We start from the raw sequence: 25,508 nt of genomic DNA, 5'->3' as shown, positions 1-25,508 counted from the left end.
TTCCCTGGGCAGCTTTTTCTAGCAAAACCTGGCATCCGTGTGTTCCTGTCCCTAGAAGGGGTATGTGTAGTTGAAAAGAAGCACACTACCCCTAGTGCTGGCAGACTCTTGCACACTGCTGCGGTGTCGCTAATCTTCCCCCCAATACTCGTCAAACGCCAGTGTAGTTCTTGTACAAATGAAGTAATGTAGTATTTTCAAGAATCCGGGAGGGCGCCAGGACCTTGCACCGACGACAAGGATTCTCTAAGAAACTAGGTATGGAGACAATCACTTAATCAGGTCTAAGTTTCTGGAAGCAGCGCTACTTGTAACTGGCAACATTTCTGTAAAATACGTGATAACAAAAGTCACAAGGGTACATACATGGTATGACATACATGGACCGACTATTTCCTAGTCTTAAGATTTTGGATGCACGTGATAAGAAATAGCAATTATGCACCATGACTGTTTAGATACTGCCTTGGTAGCTTTACTAATTTACAGTGCAGCCGTAAACCGCATCACAACTCCAAGAGTATGTCAACCATTCACATGCATACCCCCCCTCGCTTGCCAATGAGCGCTATGTGCAGCCAGAACATTCCTAAATACCCCGACATGTCAGGCAGGAAGCGGACCAGGTCGAGCCAAGCCACTCGCTGAAAACAACCGACCACCGGGGTTACATGCTCCCCGCATGCAAGTTTCACGTACCCCGAAGTACCTCCGGGCTACAACACATAACACAGTACGAAGTATACACATAATGCACGACTGTGAAACGGTGCACAACGGGCGATCTAAGACATGCGGTGCTGCGAAAGAGCCGACATTCGAACCGCAAACCCGACTCAGAAAATGTGCAGTAGGCCTCATCATAGGACTCTTGTTTTATGCGACCTGAGCTGCGTCGCAGGAATGTGCTTTTAATGGTACCCGCCAACGCATCACCTTAAGTTGCTGCAACAAGGAATGCTCAGTCACGCTGCCGAGCCCATCGCCTACAGCAATTCAAATACATTTACATTTACAGCTGCAGAGAAAGCTAGAATCGAACGCAGAACGCACCTCGCAACGAATCTGCCCGAGGACCTGAACACGATTGCAAAGCTGCCCTAACACCCGCGCCACGGGCCTCAGATAAAATGGCGTGCAATTACTCTTCACCATATTAATTAATGACACTGGTAACCCAAAGTACGCGCTTGAACAGCTTACCTCTCGCGCTGAAGTCTACGGAGCCATGAGCGGGGACATAAGTCACATGATTGTGCATCGAGATACAATGTCCTGACGAACCTAACACCATTAGTAAATATGGACACCATCACGCAGCTTGCGCGCGAACTAAGCTTACCCATCGCGCCAAGATTACAATGCCACGTGTAACCTGAGTAGGCCATCCTATAGTGCCTCGAGGTACAACCCACAGAAACGATCCAGGCTCCTCCCGACCAGCGAGGATGGGGGGGGGTGGGACAGATTTGAGGAATCTCAATTGAAGGCAAGAAAGCAACGTGACTTTGCAGGAAATAATGAGTGCAATGAAGAATACCGAAAGCCATCTTGTAGTGCTCGAAATACTCCAGTTCATCTCGGGCATAACACACGCTCCCTTCACGAAAAGCCACAGAAAGCCCTGAAGCAAGGCCTAGGCACTCCCTTACAACCTAAAATGATGTGCTGGAAACCGGAAGCGATGTATTCCGCGCATGCAGAGCCTAAGTAAAGTTACGCGTTTCATATAAGCCAGGAATGCGTAACCAGCAGAACGAATGGATTAATTTCCAGGTTGCGTGGCTCCATTCAGGCAATTAATACAATCAGTGCAGGATCGAGCCCTTGCCCACAAAGCAATTGCAGGCAGATATAACAAGCAAGCCGAAAGTATGCGCCTCTTGCTAATGGAACATTTCAGGGCGGTTCTGACAAGCGGACAAAGGCTTCCGTGGTCGGATTCATAATTGCCTGTGTCACACTTCCTATAAGACCAGTGTATCCAAAGTGATAATCGCAGCACGTTCAAATTATTTTTATATCCTTAACTACCTATTTTTCTCTCTAGTGTGAGTCTGGGCTCGAACCCATGACCTCAGTCTTCGGGGATGACCCGCTTCTCTCTTGTGCTATGCCACTTGGTCTCAAAACTACTGCATGCTTCACCGGGCCCGATGAGGGGGGGGGGAGAAAAACGTGAGCAAATCCCCGCGCACAAGGCCACTGTAATCGCTGCTGCACAAAAGAGCAGCACTCTAACCCCCAACTCGCCCCGTCGTGCCCACCAAACAATACAGTTCCTTCTGCGCACAGCAGCACATAAAGGCGCACACTTAACGAAAGACGCTCACACTGGGGCATAACTCACGAGATCACTCAATCAAATATGCTTGTAAAGTAGATTTACATCTCGTTCGCAAAACGGACCTCCGGCCAATGTGAGAATTATCCCTGCCACGCCGCTACTTAAACCCCGGACCGGGCCATTCTCTGTTTCGAAGACCGCCGCTCAAACCAGAGTACCATACTTCTCTGCAACCGCCGGGGGCACATGCCCCTAACAAATTTCTCCGTTCCCTCTGCCACACACTCACTATGCTCCCCAGCATGCGAGAAACCGGACGGGCCCCAAATGCCCCCAAGCTAAGTGAAGCACGACACGGCCGACATGAAACCAAAGAGCTTACAACACCGACCCCCGCCACTCACCACGTGCACGAGACAAACCAAGGACCCGACGTCCTAATCTCACGGCGACTCCTCGGCACGACCATCTAACCAGAGAGACGAGTACGAAAAGAGTGTCCCAACATGGAACTGCGACGTCCGGGGCGGCAAAGAGGCCTCCCCAACAGGGCAGGGGTCTGATGTACTCCAGACGACTCCTCCCCACCGCCCCGGACGTGCATCACTACCAGTCTCCACCAACCAGGGGAGACTGCCTCAGGAGAGGAACTACCGCGTCATGCGGGGGCGGGACAGCCCTCCGTGACTAGGAGCCCGCCCTCCTGATGGCCACTGCGTGGCCTCGGGCAGGCGCATTCTTTTGAACCGATTGTGGAAGGATGGCACGATCTGTTACTGTTCTTTCTACCTCCGTGTTGGATAAGGTCTTTGTCTGTTGGCTGTGGCTTTATGTGGGCTTCTGGCCAGGTGTTTGGCTTTTATATGAAGCATATGCTCTTGGCTATTAGTTCGACCCCTTGAGTGAGGATGGGAGGCATAGGTGCAGATCAGTCACTCTTCCTTCATATGTATTAAGGTCCCGGTAGTTGGTGCTGCCTCGTAGGTACGATACTGGCAGGTTCTTCGTTCTTCTCTCAAGTGAAATGAGGTTATGGGCATTGTATCCATTTAAAACGAATATGTGCTGTTACAACGCGATCAAAATGATCGCAGTATGTAACATCGCAGTTTTTACAACGCAAGTTGTTACAACGATTTGCACTGGAGGGCGCTGGACTTAGGAATAGTAAGATTTAATATTCCAACACCAGTCTACGTACAGTAGGGAAGGTGTTGGAATAGTGAATCTTACTATTCCTTAGGTTATAGTGCCATCCAGCGTAAGTCGATGTAACGACTTGCGTTGTAAGGGCTGCGTTCTAACTGCATTGCGGTGTAATCACAGCGATGTAAAGGATGTTTCCCATTTAAAACACCCTCCAGATTGTTGGATCACTGTATGAAATGAAGCCATACTTGTTGTTTCTACTTAGTTTGGAAAGAGGTCCTGGTCATTTGCGCCACCTCCAAATAGAATATACGCAGGTCATTTCCCCTGCTCTTGTGAGGAAGGTGCAGAAAGTAATTGGTTCTATGTGATGTGAGACGTCCTGGCTCTGGTGTGTTGGGGTCGACTTGTGTCTAAATGTGTGTGGCTCGAGTCCTGCTTCCTATACTTGAGGTGAAACCTTGTGTCTAAGGGTCTTGTGTGCTGAAAGAAGTCTTGATGCTTGGTTGGATGTTTGTGCAATCGGAACTGTCTCAGGGGTTTGGTTGTATGTGTTGTAGCTTAAGTTCCTGTGTAGATGTGCAGTGACATGATCTTACTTTGCTTTCCAGCTGTCCCGGGAACACCACAGTATGTTGATGAGCAGTTCCTGTCCCGGCTCTTCCTGTTTGTGGCATTGGTGATCATGTTCTGGCTGCTGATTGCGTAGCCAGCATCTCTTCCAAGAGAGAGTAAACTATATCAAGGTTGGCATTGGACTAAAAGCTGGCCAATATCTTGGGACTCCCTCCACATCCCATGTCTCTTCTGTTCCCCCACCCGCCCGCGTTCTACGTGCTCTCGTCAGATGCCGCTGTAAACCCTGGTATCCAGGCTTTTGGCATAGGCAGCAACTTTGACACACACTTCTTCCTTAGTGGAGATTTATGATCACATACATCGAAGCTTGGCACTGATACACAACTGGATACAGTGGGTGAGATCGCCCGCATCAGCACAAAACCACGGTGAATAGACCAATAGCCAGGCACACCGCTACGCTCAATTCTGGCATAAGAAACCAACCAGTTCAGCAAAGACCTCCTCGGAATGGAATCTGGAATCCATGATCAATGGGCTCATGCTTGGCCCGATGTTGTTACTTTGCGTAATCACCATGCTTGGTACTGAAAACCTCCAGCTCGACGGTGGACTCCTTGGGAGAGTGAATGGGAAGATCGTGCACCTTGGTGAAAATCTCAATGCAGCCGGAGTGTGGAATCGGGCAGAATAGGACATCTACACAACTCAGTGAGCGAAATACTTAAGGTCGAGGTAGCACGGTCACATCCAGGTCTGGGGTAGGATGATAGAAGGCACATACAGCAGAGACTGGAAACCGCACTGCAGGGCCAGGCTGTAGGCCCGACCAGAAAAGACCTAACCTAGAGAAGAACAGCCCAGGCCGCTGTGGTCTGGAAGCAGCGTGATGCTAAGTAGATCAGGTGTGGAATAACGCCGTTCTGCTTTTGCATGTAGACCTGCTGGTTTTTGCCTTGTGCAGACATGTGGTGTATTTGAGTTTCTGGCTCCTTATTGTGGGAGTGAAAACCTGTATACATTTAAATGTTTGCTCTCTCCGTCCCTCTCAAAAATGATTTGCTCATATGTGGTATCCTGTGAGACAACAACGGTGTGTTAATGCAGCCCGTTACACAGGAACTGAACCACAGATGCAATTTGCAGAAGTTTGTAGAGTCCCCACTGAGAGTTGTCAAATGTTGTCCTGCAGTGGGCCGAGGGTGACGGCTCTGTGACCCATCTTCCAATGCAAACAGCGTTGCTGCCTCCTGGACCCTGCTCTGGTGCTGTTGCACAGTTCAGGGTGGTGTTTCTCGGTTCTACACCTCAAATAGTGTGGGGGAAGAGTGCAACGAAATCCTGAAGCATTAGGGGTCGCCCTTTCTGCAGGCCCTGCCTCTAGTCCGGTGGCATGGATGGTTCTCATACGTGTTGTGCAGCGTGGAGGTACTCGGGAGCGAGGCGATATGTCACAGTATTTGTGCTCCCAAGTCCTGCACGCCATGTAGCGTTTGTGATCAGAATTACTTTGGTGGGCTGCCGAGCAGGTGCGTGGAGCTCAGACCGCCTGCCAGGACGCATTACATGAAAGGACATTAAACTATTGACCGCACGTGAGCCTGTCCTTCCTCCTCCCAGCAGATGTACCAGCAAGAGTGCGGGCCGGTGACGACGAACTGCAGCTCAAATCTTCTACTGCCCTAACTCCTCTAGGTAGAAAGGGGACGCTAGGGGGCGCCAGGTGTGGGATGCTCGCTGCTGCTACTGCTGTGCCGGCCTCTGCCACTAGGAGGTGACCCAGGGAGGTGCAAGCGCCTGGTGTGGCCGTCAAAGCGCTGTAATCCTGGTGGCTCCAGTGATTCAGCGCCCTGCCTGTCTGAGTCACTCTGCTGGAATGCCTGCCCTCCCGACGGCCACGACTGTATCCACATTTGCCCTGCTTCCCTCTACATATTTTGCTGACTCTGTGCCCCCACAGCACTGTCCCTGCCTCTCGGCAACTCCCACGGCAGCGCATTTCTGTGCCTGGACTCTGATCGCCTTTGCCTGCTCTCCTTTGAACTCCCTTCCCAGCTGTCCATATTTTAACATTTGCAAAATTCAGATTTTTAGAAAGGGCTGTGCTTTCATTTCTTTCGCTGGCCTACAGTTGTGTTTTTTTTATTTTAATGCCCTACCTTGGGAGTATCATTGGCTGGACACTGTACCTGAGCAGGAGTGCTGATCTGGATTTCTGAGCCAGCCCTGTGGCTGCTTTTCCGTGCGTGCTGTGGGACGTCTTGGTCCTGCGTTTGTGCCTGCTCGCCTCACGTGGCCCTTGCCCGCCTCCTCTAGTCTGTCGAGGAGCAAGAGTTGACCTTTTTGCACATGGGGAAGTCTGCTGTGGCATCACACACTTTAGGCACAGTCTGACCTGCTCAGTTGCCTCACTTGCCAAGTATTTTGAAGTTTCAAATGAACTACAATAAAAACACGTATTTAAAAAGCCTGTGTTTATTCTTTTCTGCCGCATGCAGGAAGCTCTTGGCCTCCGGTAGCACTTGTAGCATCTCTGCCTGACAGTATCGGGGTGCTGGTGTGGTTGTGTGATTCCACTGTGTCTTTGGGAGACGAGCGCTGGGATACAGCCATGGTAAACCGGGTTTAGTACCAACGTGTAGGAGGGAAAGGCGCCACGCTCTGATATTTCAGCAGCAGCTGGCAGGCACCCCCGACTAGAACGAATACACTGAAGAGATTCCAGCACGGAAGGAGCACGGACTTGACTGGTAAAAGAACTGTAATGTGAGTGAACTGAGCTGCAAATGACTGAGGTGAGTGAACTGAGGTGGGTCTACCATAGTGCAGTGCAAGATAACAAAATTCAGCATGTGAGAGTGCGAACCACACCTGTGAAATGTAAACGCAAAGTTCCTTGTGGCAGCATTCTCCTCGCAGAGCGCCTGGTGCTGGCATTTGACTTCTCTGCTTCTGGTGCCGGCATTTGACAATCACTGTGCTTTAGCCTTATTGCCCTCGGCCGGGGGCTGTACTGGTTGTTAAAGACTGCGAATCAGTCAGTGGTGTAACAAGGGTCCCCACAGTGCTTGAAAAGGGGGGGGAGGGGGTCTGTGCTCCAACATACCCCTTCAGCACAATACCCTGGCCCGAGAGCTCCTGAGTGAGTCCTGATGGGGGGCCCCTCCATGTACTTTGTATGGAACAGGAAGGAGCCGGAGAAGGACCCAGACGCAGCTTGGGAAGTGGGTCAGGGGCTGGGTTTTTGAGGGGTTAGTTTTAGGGCGAAGGGCATGGGTAGCTGGGGGTCAGGGTAGTTTATTGGACAGGGGGCTGGGTTTTAGAGCTCAGAGTGGGGAGTTGAGGTCGTTTTTAGGGCTGGGCTGGGGTGAAGTGGATTGCAGGGCTGGGGTATCTTGTTTTAGGGCTCAGGGTGGTGGACTGGAATATGAGAGGCGGTCGTGGTTCAGACCGCATAGTTTAAGACCTGCATTGAATCATTCAACCATCACTGGCACATTTGCCTGTTCAGATTTCTCCTCACTGTAGAAAGATTAGTAGGTCAGGCACATGGTCTTAAGTAGTGCTCCGTTCTCCACTGTCAATCAGTGTACCTCCTGCCAAGCTGCCGACACATGAACATTCCTCACAAGCAAGGTCTGTGCCAGTTGTCAGATGAGCAGATCAGCCGGTAGACACACGTGTAAGGTGATATAGTAGTCAGTTACATTAGACAACTACTGCATCAGGATGTTCCTTATGGGGCAACAGAAGGGACTTCAAAAGCCTCAGTCGTAGCTGGCCATTAAGTGGCCTACACTTTCACAGAACCTCCTGATCCAGCCTGACTCGCGGCAAATTGTGGTGAGGGCCCCGGTGTACTGTTCCAGTGATCCGAGTTGTTTCTAATGACCCTCTGCTCGATCTTGCTAACGGTGTGATTCAGGAAGTTGTGGCCCATCCATCAGTGAATGGCCTCCACACACTCCTTCGAAGTCAGCATGGCCTAGGAGCCTGTTCGTCCAGCCTGATGATGAGCAGGTTATGAACTGGAAGATAAGGCCCTGCAACCAAATGACTTAATTGGGTCGGACAGAACATAACCTAATAGGCACAAGAGTTACATTTATAGAAACATAAGTATTTTATTGTCTCGTAAACCACTTTTTTGTTTAAGGTGAAAACACCATAATCTTTTTTTTAATTATATACCTGTGTTCACATTTAGGGGGTCATTTGCATTCAGGAAATTCTTCCTGCTCTTTACACCAAAATCGTAACCATACCCTTGATCAAATCAAAACACAATATCTTATAGGATAAGATAATGTAAAGGAAAGGTTCCTGGAATATTCTGCCTAACAGTAATTGCAATGTCGATCATTTCATATTTTGTTAGTCGTAGACCTTCACCAGGACACAATATTTTTATTGATTCTTGTCATGCAATCTCAGGTCCTCATACATGCGGGATAGGTGGAATTTTTAATCAGACTATTGTTTTGTAATTGCATTTATATAGCGCTTACTACCCGTGGAGAGGTGTTGAAGTGCTTTTTCGGCAAGTAGCACACAACTCTGTAACCCAAAATGATTAGCGGTGAATTAGTACAGTGAAATATGAAATTAATTGCACCGTTGGATATGTTAGGCTGTTATTTGGATTTAGAATGAAAGTGGCGCGATAGACCAGCTAAAGGTTTACATTTATATAGCTCTTGCTACCCCTTATGATTTGTTGAAGCTCTCTTTTGGCAGGCAGCACACAACTCTGGAACCCAAAGGGGATTAGTGGTGAAGTAGTCTAGGAAAATATGAAAATAATTTGAGCGGTGGACAAGTTTAGTCTGTTATTTGGATTGAAAGGTTATTGGAGGATATGGAAGAGGGAAGGGTTTGTATCGATATAGCGCTTGCTGCACCCTGATGAGATGTTGAAGCTTTTTTTGGTGGGTAGCACGCTACTCCGGAACCCAAACAGGATTAGAGGGGAATTAGTATAGGGATATATAAAATTTATTTGAGTGGTGGACATGTTAGTCAGTTATTTGGATTGAAAGGGAATAGTGGGAGGATAGAAGAGGGAAGGGTTTAGGAAGTTATTTTTTGAGGGGGGTTCATAGCAGTAGGTGAGGATTTGGGATGTGTAAAGGCGGGGTGGAGGAGGAAGAGTCAGAGGGAAGGGTTTAGAAAGGCTTGTTTGGGAGATCTGAATAGTAAAAGAGGTACGAGATGATGGAAGGAGAGATAGAGGAGGGAAGAGTTGAAAGGATTATTTTGAGAATCATAGTGGTGGTATAGGGGTTGGGATGATTGAGTGTGGTATAGGGTGGGAAATAGGGTAGTGCATTGGCGAGAATAGTAGAATTAGGTTTGAGATGAGTCAGTGTGGAAGTTGGAGGACAGTGAGGGAGAACAAGGCACATGCAGACATTTTAGAGAACACAACAGCAGAAAACAGAGCTGGAGGAAGGAGTGCCGGCCTATGTACATGGTTACCCCAAGACCATCACTCCCACTATTATCTATACAGACACCTGATCTCAAAGTCTCATAACTGCACCAAAAGGCTACAGTTTTGTGGTTGTTTTAAAGTATTAAACCCTAAACTTAACAGGGACATAGCAGTATAAATACCCCAGTATAGTTAGGAGAAATGCCCTGCCTACCCTGTTCTATGAAAACACGCCTCAGTGCCCCAAACCTGCTCACCGTTTGAGCAACAAAAATGCATATTCAGGTTAGTGCATACCAGACCCAAATAGTTGGTCCCAACCACCACTTGATACCATGTATGCACAAACAACCAACTGGCAGTGTGCTCGAACGACCGTCCCCTTGATAACCATGAACCCCGTACATACCAGGTAACAGATTTTCAAGACATTCCTGGAATTCTCAGCTTGCCCGTCCTTTCGTTAGAATCACAACCAGATGCCAAGAATAGGACCCCTTTCAAGCCCCAACTCCTACCCAATACCGGTGACTTCTCGTGCCATTGTTCCATACCCTTTCCCACACGCGTTCCCCTCGCCAGCCCTACCTTCCCTTGGAGGCACACAGCTATATAATCACATTTTCTTTGTAGTTTTGCCCCATTACTCCAGTCCCCTTACCTGGGCAAAAGTTGCCAGCTGCTGCCGGGACTGGCGGATCCCTGGTGTTCCCTCTGCTGTGTGCCCCCTACTCCCCCAGCCGGACTTTCATATGGTGGAGGGGGCTCCGTTAGGACCCTCGGGTGGGTGGCAGGGTAGGCACAGGCGGGCGCGGTCAGCAACTGGTTCAGTCTGGGTGGCGGATATACATAATACACAACATCAATACACTACCGCAATAATACAGCGACACAACCTAAAAATAACCCAACAATGTGGCACAAAGGGTAGCGTGGAAAACACAAGATGATGGATGGAGAGCTGAAACATGTCAACCAGTCCCAGATTTGGGTTTAATCCATCGTTCTTTTGCTCACTATACCTCACCAGGTTGGACCCAGCCATATGCAAAAAAAGTCTCAACCCTGTTCGTCATGGTATCACTCCAGCCCGAACTGCCAGGCCAGGTCCTCCCTTTACCGGAAACAAGAATCCTGAAATCGGTTTTAGGGTATTACCCCTCATCAGCCAGGCCACAGTGAGCAAGGGATCCACGTCTGGACATACCCTTGGCCACTTAGGGCGAACATAGCACACACACACACCTAGATGATGGACGGAGTGCTGAAACTTTTCAATCACTCACCCCAGTCACAGATCTGGGTTTAACCATCATTCTCTTGCCCACCATGCCACCCCAGCCACATGCATAACATTCTATATAAGACTATAACATTGTGATATATATTGTGCAGACTCAATAAATGCTAAGCTATCAGGCTTGAATTCATTCTTTTCTCGAGATTATTTAATGAAAAAATATCTAAACGATCAAATTTAGGAATTAATAATTCCTCTATTGTGAGTTGAAAATGCAGGGCTCCACCAATAGGGCAATGTTGTGTGTTTTTCGTTGTTGTCCCAGAATGCATGGGTTACAGTAATGCTGAACCTTGCATTAGGGCCCCTTGCTGAACAAACTTCATTAGCGAAGATAAGCCCTACCTTCAGGGACCAGTGTTATGAAAAGGAGTCGGGAGATGAGATTATGTTGTAAGGGCTGAACGTAAAAGGCTTACTCAGCAAAATGACAGTACTTGCATTGGAACTTGAAGAAAAATCTGATTGTGGGTATGTCTTGGTGGCAGGGGAAGGGTCATAAAATCCAACATGTTACCATGGCACTAAAGTGAAACAAATCTAGGGTTGTGGTCAAGAAGTGTATAGCACTGTCTCTTTATGACAGTATATGGTATACAAACGGGCACTTCCTATGCCCATAAATGGAATTTAATTTGTTGTGCAAGGTAAATACATGAAAGAACATACAATTGCTCTCCATTGCAAACACTAGTCCAGTTTCTTCTGCTGTTTATCATAAGCAATGGCAAAGCCAATACGTCTCGCCTTTTAAAGGTGTTGGGTAGCCTTTTGGCTTTGCCAGTGCTGAACAGCATTAGCCACAAGGAAAAATATGCGTTTTGTTGCAGATGCTGAACAGTATAAGCAGCAAGGAGAAAACAAGCATTGGCATAGCCAATAGGCCTCGCTGTTGGGACCTTTTAAGTATTTAGTTATGCAGCACAATATCCTTAGTGCAACAACAAACTGTTGCATGTCTAAATACTTATACGGTCTTTGGGATTGTTCCAGTCTATTAGGCATGCTAGACGCTTCTCCAGGACCTAGACCTTGCACCCCCACCAAGATGGAGGTATATTCCCCAACAATATTTAGCCGTACTAATTAAATTGGAGTGAGTAATTTTTTGGTGGGGAGAGAAGACAGTCACCTCGAGAGCGACAGCAGCAAAGCGCCCAGTGGCCCCAGAAATTCAGAGAGCTCAGGGGGCCCCCAAAGGGGCAAAAAGACACCGCTCCCAGCGGCCACCGACGGCACTAGAGTGTGACTAAACTGCGGCCTGCACGGATTCCAGAGTCACCCACCGGCCTTTCCATTTGCCATAGTCGAGCCAGCCTCAGGGTGAAGTTAAAACATAATCATGGGAGCATTTAAATATTGTGCAAGAACAAGGCTTGATTTTACAGCAAGTGCGGCCCCCAAGTTTGGGAAGCAGCAGCTGTTCCCCCACAGAGCCCCCGACGCCCACCCTGACTGGATCTGTGTGTAATCCGAACCCTCGCTTCCCAAGGGCTACAGCAAGCAGAACAAGAAGAGGAGGTGGTGGGCAGCAGGTGGGTGTCCACGGTGGGGGGGGCGCAGAGCTGGACCGAGAGAGGCTCCTAACAGGGCGCTGAGAGTGCCCAGCCATCAAGGGGGGCCACCGAGATGGGGCCTTGAGCGGGAGGATCCGAGAGGATGGGCGCCGGAGTGAGGCAGAGATAAGCTTCGCAGCTAGGGAGACCACTGGGAAGGGGCGCAGAGCCGGTAGGGTAGAGGGGGCAGAGGGCTGGGTGGCGGAAGCAAGAGAAAGGACAACGAGCGGGCCGGGGCAGAGAGAAAGGATGCAGAATGAACACAGACGCTAAACACTGAGCTTCATCGGAGAGAGGCGCCCGAAGAGTGGATGGGTACAGCGGAAGCAGTGGGAGCAGATGGGACTGAAAGCAGCGCCAGAGAGTAGGGGCGCGGAAGAGGCCACGGAGAGCACGCTGAGGTTATCAGCATGGGGGAGCACAGAACAGGAAACCACAGAAGGGTGGAGAACAGGCACAGCTAGAATAGGCACAGACCTCCGAGAGTGATACCGTCCGCATCGGTGCCAGCAGAGGTGTGTGGGGCGTTCACCAGGGGCTGCAAACACGGCCCACCATGGATGGACCTGCAGGAGAACAGGGAGTAGGAATGACTGGGACTGGCATAACGAATGGGCAAAGATCGCCATAACGCACAAGCAAGCATGTATCACTTACTCAAATAGTCCATTTTCCCTGTGCTGTTTTCTTCCCTACCTGCTACCGCGTAAAGATTATAAGCTTCACTTTGCTCTATGAGCGCGCAGACGCTTGATGCTGGTAGAGCTGTTGTAGAAACGCATAAGGAATACACTGGTCACAGACAGCTTCCGTACAGTGGTACAGGTACTGGCATGGAGCATACTGGGGGGCTCTGGACTCAAGCATGTCTGGAGATTCTGGCAAGGGCATGTACGTCAAGAGGAGAATGAAGGCCTGCACACAGATTCTAGCTTATGCAGATTTCCGAACTTGGCATATTTAGCAAGCTAAGCCAGTGAGTCGACCCACATTCAAGCAGTAAGGTGTCCTGAGAGTGGCGCGCTAAAAGAAAATTTTTAAAAATGCACGCGAGTAGTGCACGCTTGATGACAAAAGCGAAAGCAGGCTGGAGCATGCGAGCAACGGCAAATGTGAAAACAGGCTGGCGAGTGGTGTGTGATGTGCACGCACCATGACGAAAGAGGAAAGCCAGATGGCACCTCTGCTAGTCATTGTGCGCGTAACCGCACGAACTATGCCACCCGGTCGGACTTTTGAAAGCCCACTCACTAAATGTCTCGCCAGGACAGCGCATGCGCTGGCTCAGGCGAGACCTAAAAAAAGGGAAAAATGGCTGGCAGTGGGTTCAGGACATATGTGCATGCGTGCATCACCACGTATGTGGACAGATGCGTCCTGCTTCTGCGACAGCTATTTTGTTTACATTTAATTTACTGTTCTAAGCTGTTGCACAGCAATCTAGGAGTGGTAAAATTAAAAAAGAAAAGTGTGTAAGATCACATAGTAGGGATGGGAGCAGTCTGGCTGCAAATTACAGTGCCCAGGTCCTGCCAAAAATGAAATTAAAAATAATGTAAAACATTAAGAGGGAGAAGTCAACATTTCTCAGCGTCTGGGAGAAATGGACAGAGAGCAGAAGAAACAGGGGTATGATGGAGGAAAGTCCTAGATAAGCGAGAATGGTGGCCACTAGAGAACATCGGGTGGCAAGGATGTGCGGGGAGAAATGGCACACATGGAGACAGCAATGAATATATGTACCTACTTGGAGTGCTAGAATAAAAAGAATAAAAATTCCAGGTGTCCGCTGTGGAGGGATGCATGTAATCCAAGGAGTAGAATGGTGGAGAGAGGCGTGCTGTGTGGGAGGGACACACACACACACAAAGAGGAAGGGGAACTATTGAATAAGAAGTAAAAATAATAAGATTGACAGGAAAGCTAACCAGGGATAAGCAACCCAAAAGGCACTATGTATTGAGACTCTACACAATATGTCTTTTGACAACAGAGAGATGATCGGTCGCTAGGCGATACCTAAAAAGCACTACTTGAGGCCCCATAGACAAAATATATTGGAAACACAAATGGGATAATTTAACGAAATGTTATGTTCATAATGATAAACCCATCCAGCCAATGGTGAGGCATGATAAACGCATGAAAGCCAATGGCTGAAGAGGGCTAACCCAAAGCCTACTCTCTGTACCACTCCTTTTAATATCTATTTTGAGGCATAGATGACGTGAAGTAATCCTAACAAAAGTGGTCTGTAACCAGACATAAAAAAAAGGTTCTTTGTTAAGGCTGGCAATTTTTAATCAATAGTAACCTTATCACACGCTGGTAGTTCTATGGAAATGTAATAGATTGAAACAATTACCAGATTGTTAAGAAGCAAGGCGCATAGAAGATCATGTTTTGCGGGTGAAGTAGAAGACTGAAATCCTGCTTTTTACTCTCTTCCTTATTTATACGCAGGTATTCTGTTACAGGGCTTTTTCTGTTATTAATGCCTGGTTCTATTTTAAAATAATGAACCACAATACATGGTGGTTCTGTTAGCACTGTAGTAATTAGTTGGAATGGTTGATAGTTAAGAATGGTCATAGATCCACCTGGTGCCAACCATTACAGATAGTATTGTAGGGGCAGGAAACTTCCTCTGCAAGGAGGGCACCCCTTTGGGCGTATGGTGGGTGAGAAGCTAGAGTCCTATGGAAGGGCCAGTGTAAGTTTTATTGCTGCCTTATGTACAGTAACAATTGTACATCCTCCCATTCCCTGGCACTGTAGGCCCATTTGTTGATAGTGTGACCATCTCCCACATCCAACAGCTGTCATGCCTGGCCCTTGTGGAGACCCTGCCTGGAAGAGAAAGAAGCTTCCAGAGCAGGATGGGGAGCTAGATTTACTGTATTCACACCAGGGATCCAGGGAAGAGGCCCCCGCTAGGAGACCATGCTGCTCCCTAGCTGAATAATAACTCACTAAAAGTATGTCTCACAATGGTGTAAAGAAGAAACAAAAATACTTTATTGAGGAGCCCTTAGATGAGGTGGGCTAGGGTTACTGGGCACAGGGAATATCCTGTGTCTGGAAGGAGACTTCTTTTAGGACTAGAATATTCACTCACCCAGGGCGACACGCTTCATCATGGGGTTCCCTCCACACCAGGACCACAAAGCCACTGAGGTGGGGTACCACTCTTTTGGGTTTAAAGAGGAGCTGAAGGGTTTTTTTCTGGGATGGCCAGAGGTCAGGGTGGTGATGGGCAGAGTGCAAAGAAAGGAAGTTAAAACTGTCTAGAGCGGGCCAAATGTATTTTAATTCTGCAGACTCTTGGGGCAGTGTTAAAATAGAGAGGGAGACTAGGGGTTATTAGCAAATATACCCCTATAAAGGTCTACATGTTCCCGCCCTAAGTGACCTCAAACAGGGTTTGTGGGCGTTCTTCAGGACCAGATGTCCATTCACTCTGTTACAAAATCATAAGTATCCCCATTCATAAGTTACAAATTCATAAGTTACAAAATCATAAGTATCCCACTCATAGGGATCTTCCAATTACTGCTCACCGATCATGACCTTACCGCCCGACCAAAATAAATACGACAATGCTAACTAAACCAACAATACATTGGCCACTATGACCAGAATACGCATGTTTATAAACGGACACTAAAAACCGAATATCTTTAATCACAAAACATACATAAAATCGACCAACTAACCAACAATACATTGGCCACTATGACCAGAATAAGCATGCTTATAAACGGACACTAAAAACCGAATATCTTTAATCATAAAACATACATAAAATCGACCAACTTTATTACACACTCGATATCAACATGATAATACCACAACCTGTAAACGAAAATACAATTATCGATTTATTTTAAAACAACTGGCTGTCCTCAGGGGCTGGTGGGTGGGTCAAAATTGGCTCTTCGTTCCGTCTCGAGCTCACGTGCAGCGAGGAGGTGCAGCTTCAGAGCACAGGAACAAGAGGATGTCTTCCGGTCTCGCGTCCCTTTTTATCCGTCTTCAGGGCGGGCGTAAACCCGCCCCTGCCTGCCCCGAGGGCGTGGCCAGCCGCGTCAGTGTCTAGGCCAGCCCACTCTAGGGCGGGAAAGAGCGCGCCCCGGCTACGCCGCTTCGGGCATACCAGCCGAGACGCGCCTCCCGCCCAAAATGGCTTCCCGGGGGGATCGTGGGACTCTGCCATACGTTCGGGGGGACCGAGTGGTCGCCCCTTTCCATATGGCTGAGATACCCGCCACCCCCTCTCAACACAATCCCCAAAGGAGGGAAACCGGAAACAGTTCTTGAAGTTTTTGGAAGAGGGAGGGAGTGACCCTCCCCGGCCGTATTTATTAAAACAAAAAATTTAAACGTTAAACAGTTTCATATTAATGTACAATTTCATAACCACATTGCGATGTTTGGCTAACCTTAACAGATTCTCTAATACAGAGGTTCTCCTAGCCGAACTAACAACCTACAAAACATTTTCTTGAAATAATGAAATTGTACATCCTAACGTTTAAGGGCCAACGGCAAGGTCGTAACCGGTGTCAAGATCCCTAACCAGAAATACCCCCCCCCTTGGGAGGGGCGACAGCACTGAGGCGTACCCCAAGTGCAACTACCAATTTCCCTTGACTTGACGGGGGCCCCAATAAACTCGACGCCACTTAAAGGTCGTTCGAGGACTCGTGTGAGTATCTAGAAGGTAGCGTAGACCTCCCCCCAAACCCCACACAACTTACCACATCTGCCGTCGCAGACGTCACTGGCCCCGGGAAATTCCCCAGGAGGGGCCTGTAACCCCTCCTACACAGGAAGGGGCCTTGACCGCCTTTCCTTTCCTTCCGGCGGCCTCTCCTTAGACAGGACCGCCTCACCGTTGAGGGGCCAAAGGCCACCTCTCCCGAGCGCTCCCATCCGTGTTGGGTGACGCCCACTCATAGGGATCTTCCAATTACTGCTCACCGATCATGACCTTACCGCCACAGGTCCGGATAGTTGACCGGCTATCCGGACCCCCCACAAAGCTCCTACCTAAAGGTCATGCTTTAACGTTTTTAACCATGCTAAGAAGTCTCCTATGAGTAACTCATTCCCCACCCGAGACAAATGCACACCATCCCCCGAATACATACTGTCATCATTAATACAGCCATGCGAAATAGAATGCAATGTCCCAGAACGGAACAACCTACTCACTTTGTTGTTAAGCTTTCTAACAGACTGATTCAAAGCAGGAATAGAAATAGCCCCCCGCCACACCTTTCGTGGGATCATATGGGACCACGCAATTTTGCACCCCGGAACTCTCCTCGCCAACCAACTTACTGTGGAAAGCATTGCCTCGAGGAGAAGTCGTCTACCGGTGGTGACCAAATCATTGCCCCCTAAATGCACTATGACTATAGACGGCGGTGACCTCGTCCGCCCTAACAAATCCTCAAAATATGCTTGAAACTGGTCAATACAGAGACCGCCTCTTCCGTAGAAGGACACCCTGTACCCGTATTCCCCAGCTACGTGAATCATGTCACCTGCTTTGAATACGTCCGCGGCACGCCTCACGTATGAGTGGCCCACGACCCACACCTCCTTTTTCACAGCCGGTGATGTCTGACCGCTGGCCCGGTGTTGGGTCGACTGCATAGTCCGCCCCGCCTCGTAGGCTTGCGCAACTGAAAACCAAACAAAAACAAGAGGCGTGAGTACGTCATTACAGCTTTACAACATGTGCAACCGCACATACCTCTTATAACAATTGGAGGACCAACGCCCCACACGTTTCACTTGTTCAACGTTAAGACCCCTGGCTGTAGCTTCCGTAGCAGACCCTATCCGAAAGGAATGGGTCCCAAACTCGCCCGGGTTCAAGCCCGCAGCGGCAATTGACATCGCCAGCACCCGCTGAAACTGAAACTTCGTCAGTGGGGTGGCGTCCGCGTGTCTCAACAAGGTCCCCCCCCATGATGCCACCCTTCGTGCTAGGTAATCTTCCAAACACCTTACCGGGCACATGGAGGACCCGGGAATCCTGCGTATGATTATGCAGTCACCCATCCCGTCTTGATCGGTCTTGGACCTGACAAAGGAGACCGTCATTGCCTCTCCTCTGATCTGAACGTGTTCTTGGCACAAACCCCCCGCCACATCTTGTTTGTTCCTTGCCACCATTTCGCTTACTCGCATTGCCCCGTGAAATGCTAGTGTAAAAGCGGCTCGGAACAATGCCGCCTCAAACTGAGATGAACATGTGGCAGGGAGTGTAGCCAACAACTGGGCCAACCTATCCAAACCTATCGGGCGCCTCTCATCTACTCTGCGACCCTCAAGGCGTTGCCACCCACGCAGCGCTTTCTGTACAACGAAAGACGCTGTCGGGTCCTGGATACTATGAGCCCTGGCAACAAAAGCAATAGCAGCACGATGCCTCTGGGCCGTAGCCACAGATTTCCCGGCCCTACGTAAGGACATCAGAAAATCCACTACCCATTCCTCGTGGCCCCAAAGCCTCTCTCTATCAGACCCCAAAAAGGCTAAATAGGACCTAAACGCCCCTTCATATGCTTTCCTCGTCCGTGGTGCTAGACTCTCTCCCACGAGGTGACGAAGTTCGGGGCACCGAGAGACCAGAGAGCTTCGGGGAAGGGTGCCGGCTCTGGGTCCGCTGAGGGGAGGAAACCCGAGAAAGCCTGCATATGGAAACGAGACAGTGCATCAGCCGCCTGATTCAGTACCCCTGGGACATGTTTTGCTCTGAACAGCACATTCAGTTGCATACACAGTAAAACAATCTCTTTGAGCAGTCTTAAAATCAGTTTACATCGTGCTGCCTGACTATTGATGCACTCGACCACGGTCATATTGTCGGACCAAAATATCACAGAGTGATCTCTGAACCCTTCCGGCCAGGTTCTCAGGGCCACCAAAATTGGAAAAAGTTCCAGGAAAGCAATATTACTTGTCAGACCATTGTCATACCACCATGTCGGCCACCTTTGTGCAGACCATTTTGTGCCGAAGATGGCTCCAAAACCGATGCTACCTGCTGCATCTGTCCATAGCCCCAGCTCTTCAGAGGATACGGCTGGTTTGTTCCAGATGACTCGACCATTGAAATCCGCCAGAAATGTTAACCAGATACGCACGTCCTGGCGGACCTCAGCCGATAGTCTCGTGCGATGATGGCCCTCCTTTAGGCCGACCATAGCTTGGGCAATTGAGCGAGAAAAGGGGCGGGCCATCGGTATAACTCTCAGGGCAAAATTCAACTGTCCCACCAGCTGCTGTAACTGATGCAGCGTAACTTTAGATCCATTTAGACACACTTGCAGGGCTGCCCTGAACTTCCCTACTTTGTCAGGTGGCAAACGAAAACAACCTTCTCTAGAGTCTAACTCGATCCCCAGAAACTCGAGGCAAGTCGCAGGACCCACTGTCTTACCTGGTGCCAATGGCACACCAAACTGCTTCATTAACACACAAAATTCGGCCAAGGCCCGGCCACATTCGAGATCCCCGGCTGCCCCAAGGAACAGAAAATCATCAAGGTAATGCATTACATGTTGGAAACCCGTCTTCTTTGTGAAGACCCATTGTAGAAAACTACTAAATTTCTCAAAATAAGCACAAGATATGGAGCACCCCATCGGCATACACTTATCCATGTAATAAGAACCCTGAAACATAAAACCTAGGAGACGCTGATCGTCCGGGTGTACCGGGAGCAACCGGAACGCTGACTCGATATCTGATTTCGCCATCAGCGCCCCGGGCCCCAGGCGATTCAAAATGGCTACGGCCTCATCGAAGGATGCGTACCGCACCGAACACACTTCTGGGTCTATTGCATCGTTTACAGAGAGACCACGTGGAGCTGATAAATTATGAATCAGACGAAACTCACCCGGGTCCTTCTTGGGGACCACCCCTAAAGGGGAACAAACAAAATTCTGCACCGGGGGTACACTAAATGGGCCGGCGACCCGACCCCGAGTAACCTCTTTCCGGATCTTTTCCTGAACCACGGTCGTATGTTGCAGGACGGAAATTTGATTTTTACACTTCTCTACGCCCTGAAAGTCCCCTACCGGGATGCGGAAACCGTTCGAAAATCCGTTCCGCAGCACCCCAGCAGAAGTACGATCCGGGTATTCACTGAGCCAGGGAATCATCGCCAGGGTATCAATCGGGGTAGGTAAAGGCGCCCCTCGGACTACGTTAGACCTGTTTGGCGCCTCCTCTCCCCCCGTTTTCACCCGTTTTGGCTCTGCACGTGGACTCAGGATGGGACGACCCGCACCCACTACATTCATGTTTAAATTTACACGATCCCTGGGGCCTGGTACATTTACCTTTGTTGAAATTGAAGCAGAACCCCCGTTTTCCTGTATTGCCGGCAGGTCTCGAGTAATCGTCGGTACTCGCACCTGACCGAAAGGGCGTCCCCCCATGATGGCGGGTGGATTCACCAACATTACTTCCTACCAATGGCATTTTCAACATACCTGTCTCCTTCATTTTATCCCATGTCAAAGAATCATAACAATCCCAGGTTAAACTTTTATTATGCTCTTTTGCTTTTCTAAAAAGATTATCGTAGCAGAACCAATGGTTACCCTGGTGGGATGTCGAGTACCCCATGATTCTCGACTGATAGGTCGGCAACTCGGAAAGCAACTCGGGCCTACGTTCCCCCAGGATTGACGTAAAAATTCCCCATGCATTGCCCCAATTGCCGATAGTCTCATTTACTTTAAAGGCGGCCATTTTTGCGCGCCAAACACTCGGATGCATAAGATCTTTCTGACTCTTAACATGCTCCACCTCATAATGATCAACAAGCAACGAGAAGATGTTCACGTACTCCCCCGCCCAAATCTTCTCCTTAATTGCCAAAGGCACGTGTTGACCCAACCTTTCTCTACGAGAGGGTGCTGACTCATCCCTCGCAATCGGCAATGGCCGCTTACCTGCACCGGACGCTGCATCTGCGGTCGCGATCGTCCCTTGTGGGTTGTCAACAACTGCAACCGGCGCGGACGCCTTGGCTGCATCCCGTTTCTCGCGTAATTGCTTCATCAGCGCCTGGGCCTCGGCAGCCGTGGCGCCCTCACTACTGTCGCCCAACCACGCTGCAAGTTGTGCTGCTAGCTCGGGCGGCATATCCTTGTTGTACACCGGCGTGACCACTACGGGAATCGGATTCCCCTCCACTGGTACTGGGGTTGGCGCTTCGAGCGGGGTACAGGGAACCGGGGCGTCTCCCTCAGCTGGTCCCCTCTTTGGCCTCTTGGCTCTTCCTCCTGGGGCTGCTCCAGCCGACGGACGCTCCGGCCCCCCTTCCCCGTCTCTCTCCGCCACCCGCCTCTTCAGCTCTGTCATCTCCTTCATGAGAACCTGTACCATCTGTTCGGTCGTCATTTTCTTCCCGCCTTTCTTGGGCATTTCTCCGACCGAGTATCTGTAAAACAAAAGAAAAGATTACAACGCTCAAAATTGGCTCTTCGTTCCGTCTCGAGCTCACGTGCAGCGAGGAGGTGCAGCTTCAGAGCACAGGAACAAGAGGATGTCTTCCGGTCTCGCGTCCCTTTTTATCCGTCTTCAGGGCGGGCGTAAACCCGCCCCTGCCTGCCCCGAGGGCGTGGCCAGCCGCGTCAGTGTCTAGGCCAGCCCACTCTAGGGCGGGAAAGAGCGCGCCCCGGCTACGCCGCTTCGGGCATACCAGCCGAGACGCGCCTCCCGCCCAAAATGGCTTCCCGGGGGGATCGTGGTACTCTGCCATACGTTCGGGGGGACCGAGTGGTCGCCCCTTTCCATAAGTATCCCCATTAATGTGAGAAAATAATGTGTAAGGAAATATACTGGCCACCAACAGGTAGCCTGCACTGGAACACACACGCTGGGACACACGCTGGGACACACTCTGGGACACACTCACTCACTCTCTCTGCTTTGCAGCCATGCAAGTAGTGGGGTCACCTACAAGGCTGGAAAGAGGTACCTTGCCTAAACATTTTAGACGAGACGTTGGACCCATTTCTCCTGCATTCTCCTGGGATATCGCTCTTCTGCGCAGGCTACCTACTGTTGGTGGCCAGTATATTTACTTACACACTATTTCCTCACATTAATGCTCATACTTATGGTTTTGTAGCAGAGTGACGGGACACCTGGTCCTGAAGAATGCCCGCGAACCCCGGTTGGGGTCACTTAGGGCAGAAACATGTTGATCTTTTTAGGGGTATATTTGCTGATAACCCCTAGTCCTCTCTTTTTTAACCCTGCCCCAAGGAGTTCGCAGAATAAAATATATTTGGTCCTCTGGTCCCTCCCTTTAAAACACCTCAGCTCCTCTTCAAACACAAAAGAATTGTAGCCCACATCAGTGGCCATCCGGCACTGGCGTGAGGAGGGAACCCCCATGATGAAGCATGTCACCCTTGGGTGAGTGAGGGTTCTTGTCCTAGAAGAGGTCTCCTCCCTGTGCACAGTACCCCCAGTCCACCTCATTTGAGGACTTCTCAATACAGTACTCTTATTTCGTATTTTCACCATTGTGAGACGTACTTTTTGTAACTTATTATGAGCTAGATTCACTACCAGGCTGGCAGAGCCCTGTTTTCTTCCACGAGGCAGCCTTATCACATGTTTGTCCTCAGTTGCTGTCTACACCCAAGGCCTGCACCCAGAATGTAAATAGCCAGATAACCTTCTGCTCTGAGTTCTCGACATATTAATCACTTCCCCCAGTGCCAGTCACTGCTGCCGGGAAGGGATTTAATTTCTGAAGTCAGATGGGAAGGTAGTGGGGTAGATGACCTCCCTTTCTGCAGCTGTGCTTTACAAAGAAGCTTTATCCCACACCCTGTGTGAGCAATCCAAAGCATGGATTGAATCCCAGGGGATATGCTTGATTAGGGCTCTGGGCACCTGCATGCGTTGCACCAAGTACGAGGTGCCAGGTTGCATGTTTTGTGGGCACTGCCTGATACCCTTTAGTTCCACTGGGCGTTTAAGACCAGGGGGGGGGGTTGCCTATTAGTAGCACAGCAGGTGCAGTGACCCCTGGATCCACAGGTGTGAGGGGGGCCCTCTAGACCCTATTTATGATGTTGTGACAGTATTTGCTGCAACGTAGTAGCATGGGTGGGGGTCTATGGCACTCTTGCTAGGACACTGTTTAGGACCTGACTCAGTATTCCCCCCCCCCTCTCTTCTTTAAGTTTTTACTAGTTCTTTCAGTACCAAGGAACCCCCCGGATGTACATTGTTCTTAAAAAGGACTTACATTAAAATAAAATGCAACCCATTGACAAGTGTGTTTTAATACTGATGGCACGAATCCTTGGATTGGGCCCCTTTAAAAAATCTTTGCAAAATGTGAGTGGGTGAAATCTGCAACTTGCTCCTGAACAAAGACGCCCCTTATTTCCAGTTCTCAAAATCGGGCGACCGAGAAAGATGCAGGACAGGGGGCTTCACCTTGGCAGGCTACATTTGTTTGCAAACCCTGAGATTGAATGGGCTGTGAAGCAAAGTATAGTTTTCCAGCAGCCGAATCTTTAAAACTAGGGATGTGTGTATTTGTAAGGTTTCCCTTCTAACTTATGAAGTTTTTTTTAAATAAAGTTAGCAACCTAGCGGTTATTGTATAAAAATAAAAAAAACTCCAGATAAAGGCTCTGCAAAATGGTAGAGGGGGAAACCCTTTATTGTGCTGCAAACGTCAGCTGCAATCGAAGTTTTCAAACTATGAGCTGCAAAGTTAATCTAGTTCTGACACACCGTAAGGATCAATCAAGCTATGCAATCTTCAATACAAAACATGGTGGGTGAAGATCATGTATAAAAAGAAATAAAGGCATTATGTACTATAACAGACCAAGGCACAACAACTGTTTCTGTTCTGCTCAGTAGCACTGCTGTAAAGTGTTCATTGCTATGTGTATTATACATGTATGAAATGCCAGGAGACTATTTACCACTAATATGCAAAATGCTGGGTCCTTCTGATGTAATACTGCTGGTTGGACAAAAAAAAAGTTAACCTAGTTCACTCAAAGTAGACGAAGTAGTTTGAAATGTCGCCGTCCATTTTGAAACTCCTCTTATTTAGGAGATGAGTAGGGCCCCTAGTTTGCTGCTGTGGTGGCTGGCATGGCTCGTCGGTGGTGGGGCGAGTGGGTGATCGGTGGAGAGGGGGATCCCGCATATTAAAGAAAAAAAACGAATTACATAAGAAGCGTTCCTTTGCGCCGAGTCCTGGTCTCTGCTCTTGCTCTCCTTGTGGAACTCGAGGAATAGGATGTAGGCTCCCCTGACCAATAACGCTGCAGTGCAGCGTTGTGATTGGTTTTGAGCGCCCTGGTGCAACGCTCAACCAGGGAATGGGGGTCTGGGCTTGTTCTCCATGCAGGCTGCAAACAGGGAAAGTCCACATGACTGGTTTGGACGGCCCAAGAGGGCCGACCAAACAGTCACTGCGCACTTAGGAGTGGGCATACCACTCCTCCCCTGCTCCGAGAGCAGAGCAGCCGCACCCACGCCCCTGCAAAGCAGCAGGAAGCATAGGTTATTAGCACTCTGTTTCTTCTTCCCACTGCTTAAAAGCAGAGAGGCTGCACTCCTCCAGCGTAGTGAAGGAGCCGCCACTAGTGTGCTGTCTGGTGACCGTCTGCCACCGAGGAGCCGTGAAATGGCGGGGGCACTAAACATTGGAGTATAATGTGACAACATTATAAGGATACACTCACATGGCCTGTCCCATCCTCTGTGGGCCTCTGCTGCTTTTTAGGTCTTGCCTAAAGACCAATTTGCTCTTTTGTATGCTGCAAATACTCAAACGTCTATATTAAAAATACAAACGTATATCAATATGTAAGAGACTTTAGGTCAGGCTCTCCTCATCTGTTTCAGACCACTTTCAGAGGATCACAGGGCAAGCAGGAACGAATATGCCCTACCGTGGGGATGAGGTCTTTTACTCCTAATGTCATGGGGCTCAATCTACTATGGATCCTGAGCAACTGGGCCAAGTACCACTCCATCACTGGACTCTCCATGATAGCACAGGTTGCACCGACCAAGACTTCCCGGTAGGGTGGGGGAAAAGGTTGGTACAGGGGAGTGAGCGCAGGCTCACAGTTCAAAGTACGTTCAGCAGCAGCAATAAACGATTTTCCAGTA

The 25,508-nt window shown here is 49.3% G+C and overlaps 1 protein-coding gene across 6 annotated transcripts in view; it reads left to right on the top strand.

Annotated features, from left to right (window-relative positions):
- Positions 1 to 6,482, top strand: part of RNF185 (ring finger protein 185) — a 121,106-nt gene extending 114,624 nt beyond the window's left edge. For all 6 annotated transcript variants that reach the window (XM_086942838.1, XM_086942834.1, XM_086942839.1 and 3 more), the window contains one exon: positions 4,048 to 6,482. In XM_086942838.1, coding sequence (XP_086798964.1) covers positions 4,048 to 4,145 — 98 coding nt within the window. In that variant the 3' untranslated portion in view covers positions 4,146 to 6,482. The remainder of the gene's footprint in view (positions 1 to 4,047) is intronic.
- The last annotated feature ends 19,026 nt before the right edge of the window (positions 6,483 to 25,508 follow it).

This window comes from Lissotriton vulgaris, chromosome 11 (genome assembly GCF_964263255.1).
Source record: "Lissotriton vulgaris chromosome 11, aLisVul1.2, whole genome shotgun sequence".
Taxonomy (NCBI): domain Eukaryota; kingdom Metazoa; phylum Chordata; class Amphibia; order Caudata; family Salamandridae; genus Lissotriton; species Lissotriton vulgaris.
This window is presented reverse-complemented; position numbering and strand designations above follow the sequence as displayed.